The sequence below is a fragment of the Arachis ipaensis genome, chromosome B2 (assembly GCF_059453495.1).
Source record: "Arachis ipaensis isolate K30076 ecotype BB chromosome B2, ASM5945349v1, whole genome shotgun sequence".
Taxonomy (NCBI): domain Eukaryota; kingdom Viridiplantae; phylum Streptophyta; class Magnoliopsida; order Fabales; family Fabaceae; genus Arachis; species Arachis ipaensis.
In genome coordinates this window covers 9,940,133-9,942,745 of record NC_142437.1, presented here as the reverse complement: position 1 = coordinate 9,942,745, position 2,613 = coordinate 9,940,133, and the positions used below count along the sequence as shown (strand labels likewise).

Genomic DNA, 2,613 nt, shown 5'->3' with positions numbered 1-2,613 from the left:
ACTACTAATAAACTATAAAAAACCAAAATATTGTATTCTACATAAGTATCTTCTAATAAAAGTTATTAATCTTCTGATAGAAGAGAAAAAAACAAATTGATGCCAAATAGAGCACCTAACATCTGCGACTGAATTGAACATATATTGAAGCAAATTCTTGGCTTCTCCCATTGAGCGCAACTGATTCCGGCGTCCTCTATTCGTAAAGGCCCGCTCTCATTTTTTTGCCTCGGAAAGCTGAGAAGTCATTGCCACAAGTTAATTAGATGATATGCTTAACATGCCTTCAAAGAAAAGAGTGCAGGTGTCTCCATATGTCAGCGATCATTTGTGACATAGTAGTAAAGTTAACTTACCAACTTGACACATAGTGATATCTTTCAAGAACTAAATTGAAAGTATTGAATCTTTAATCAGTTTAATGAACCATATCGACTTATGTGTGATTTTTGATAATCCAATTTTAATATTATCTCGTGAATCAAGTCACGTGAGACCAAATAGGTTAATTGACACTACTTACCAATACCTTCAATGATAGTTTTTCATCACTTAGAATAGGCAATTTGCTTTCGAAAACTAGCTTTGATACATCAGGTGCCTTTGATGACCTGCATTATTATCCAACAACTCATATATTTTGTCACTTTCTCCTAATAAAGGAAGAAACAAATATGAATGATGATGATTCATTAGTTAATAGTACCTAGTTTCATCAACACAGAAGGAAGTAGAAGTAGAAGTAGTAATAGTTGTAGTAGTTGAGGTTCCATTTCCATAATTTGAAAGACAGAAATAAATTGGTGTTAGTTCAGAAAGTTGGTCATTTGTAATAGCCAAAATGCCAAATGGTCCAAAAAATATGTCCAACTGAACAACAAAAAATAAATAAATAAATAAAAATCAGGAAAATGTAAAGTAAAACCATGATTACTGTGAGATACAAGTTGTAACAATGCAACCAATAACTATGGAAAAATCCTGTGTTGCAGGGCCAATGTGTAATGGCACTACTGTGCCAGGTTTAACCAATAATTCCTTAAATTCATCACTGCTAAGTCTCAAGCTCTCTATTTCTTCCACTGGCCATTGAAGCAAATTAGTTCCAGTCTTCTTGTCATACAATACTGTTCACGAAATAGTCTGATTCCAGCAGCCAAAACACAAACATTTGTAGATTAGAGATTCTTACTAATTAAAGTAATTTACCCATCAATATATAAGATCAAATTACAATGTGTCAAACTTTTAAAGTTGACTCTTTGTGCTACTAAAGTACTTGTTTTCTATTTTCTTTCTTTTCCTTTTGAATTCAGGAATTATCATATTGAAATTGGTACAGTAGGTCAGTAGCACATATTTGAAAGTGCCATTTGAAACTTGAAGTAGATTCACAAAAACCAGGACTGAGAATTATTAGATAAACATTACCAATCAAGAACACATAACACAACATAAGAAACCAAAAAAAGATAAACATTACCAGACACTTAACATCGATAACACGACATAAGATCTTCGACGGAAGATCGTATTTGAGAGAGAGAGAGAGAGAGAGAGAGAGAGAGAGAGAGAGAGAGAGAGAGAGAGAGAGAGAGAGAGAGAGAGAGAGAGAGAGAGAGAGACTACCTGGCACCAGGGAAAAGAGGACGAAGAGAGAACAGTTCAGCCATTATAGCACCCATTGCCCACATGTCTAAATGAGTGACAGAAAATTCAGTAAATAAAATGGTACTTATCATCACTCCAAACAGTATTAATTTGATCATTATCACTGTTTAAAGCATATACTTACCAACTTTGGAGCTATACAGATAAGATTGAAGTAGCACTTCAGGAGCACGATACCTAACAGAAGCCAGCGTACAACTTATAAACTGCACAATACACAACTGAACAAATTACATACAAAAGTTGAAAGCACTTACCACCGTGTGGAGACATACTCAGTGTAGGGTGGTTGTGAACTGATCTCACGTGCTAGGCCAAAATCAGAATAGACCATAGTATAAATCTCCATTTGCTGCACAATAACAACTTCATTAAAATGTCAACCTAAATGATTCATAATTGATAGACAAAGCTAGGTAATTCTTGAGAAGTTTGAAAAAAAAAAAGCTAACATACTCAAAAAGCATGTTCTCTATTTTATCATATAGCACATTTAACAAAGGATTCGGATGCAATGATAAACGTACCAGGCTTCAGATAACGGTGGAAGTATCCCCACTGGTGCATATAAGCAAGACCTTGGAAAACTTGAAAACAACAATTCCTAACTTCACCCTCAGAAAACATCTTCTCCCTGTCTTTCATAAGTTGGTATAGGTTGCATTCCTAAATCACCCAAAAAATTGAAACATCAATTACTGGACTTTGCACAAGATGATGCAGACCACATCTAATAAAGAACTGGCCACCCACCATGTACTTAAAAACAAAGTACAGAATGTCACTTTCTCGAATAACTTCCTTTAGCTTCACAATATTTGGGTGGTTCATTTTTCTTAGTGACTGCAAACCAAGAGAAATTGAAGTAAGTTATAAACAGAAAATAAAAAGCCATATAGCGATAATGTTAGTCCTCACAGCAGTGGCCATGGTTGCAGCAAA

General features: G+C 34.7%; 1 protein-coding gene across 1 annotated transcript; it reads right to left on the bottom strand.

Moving 5' to 3' along the window:
* Positions 1–216: 216 nt before the first annotated feature.
* LOC148573004 (cyclin-dependent kinase F-4-like) lies at positions 217–2,020 on the bottom strand. The gene is made up of 5 exons (XM_088506438.1): positions 1,929–2,020; positions 1,796–1,848; positions 1,630–1,696; positions 524–611; positions 217–237 (listed from the first exon to the last, which is right to left on the bottom strand). Exons 1-5 carry the CDS (start codon positions 2,018–2,020, stop codon positions 217–219), a joined length of 321 nt encoding a protein of 106 aa, XP_088362564.1.
* Positions 2,021–2,613: the final 593 nt, after the last annotated feature.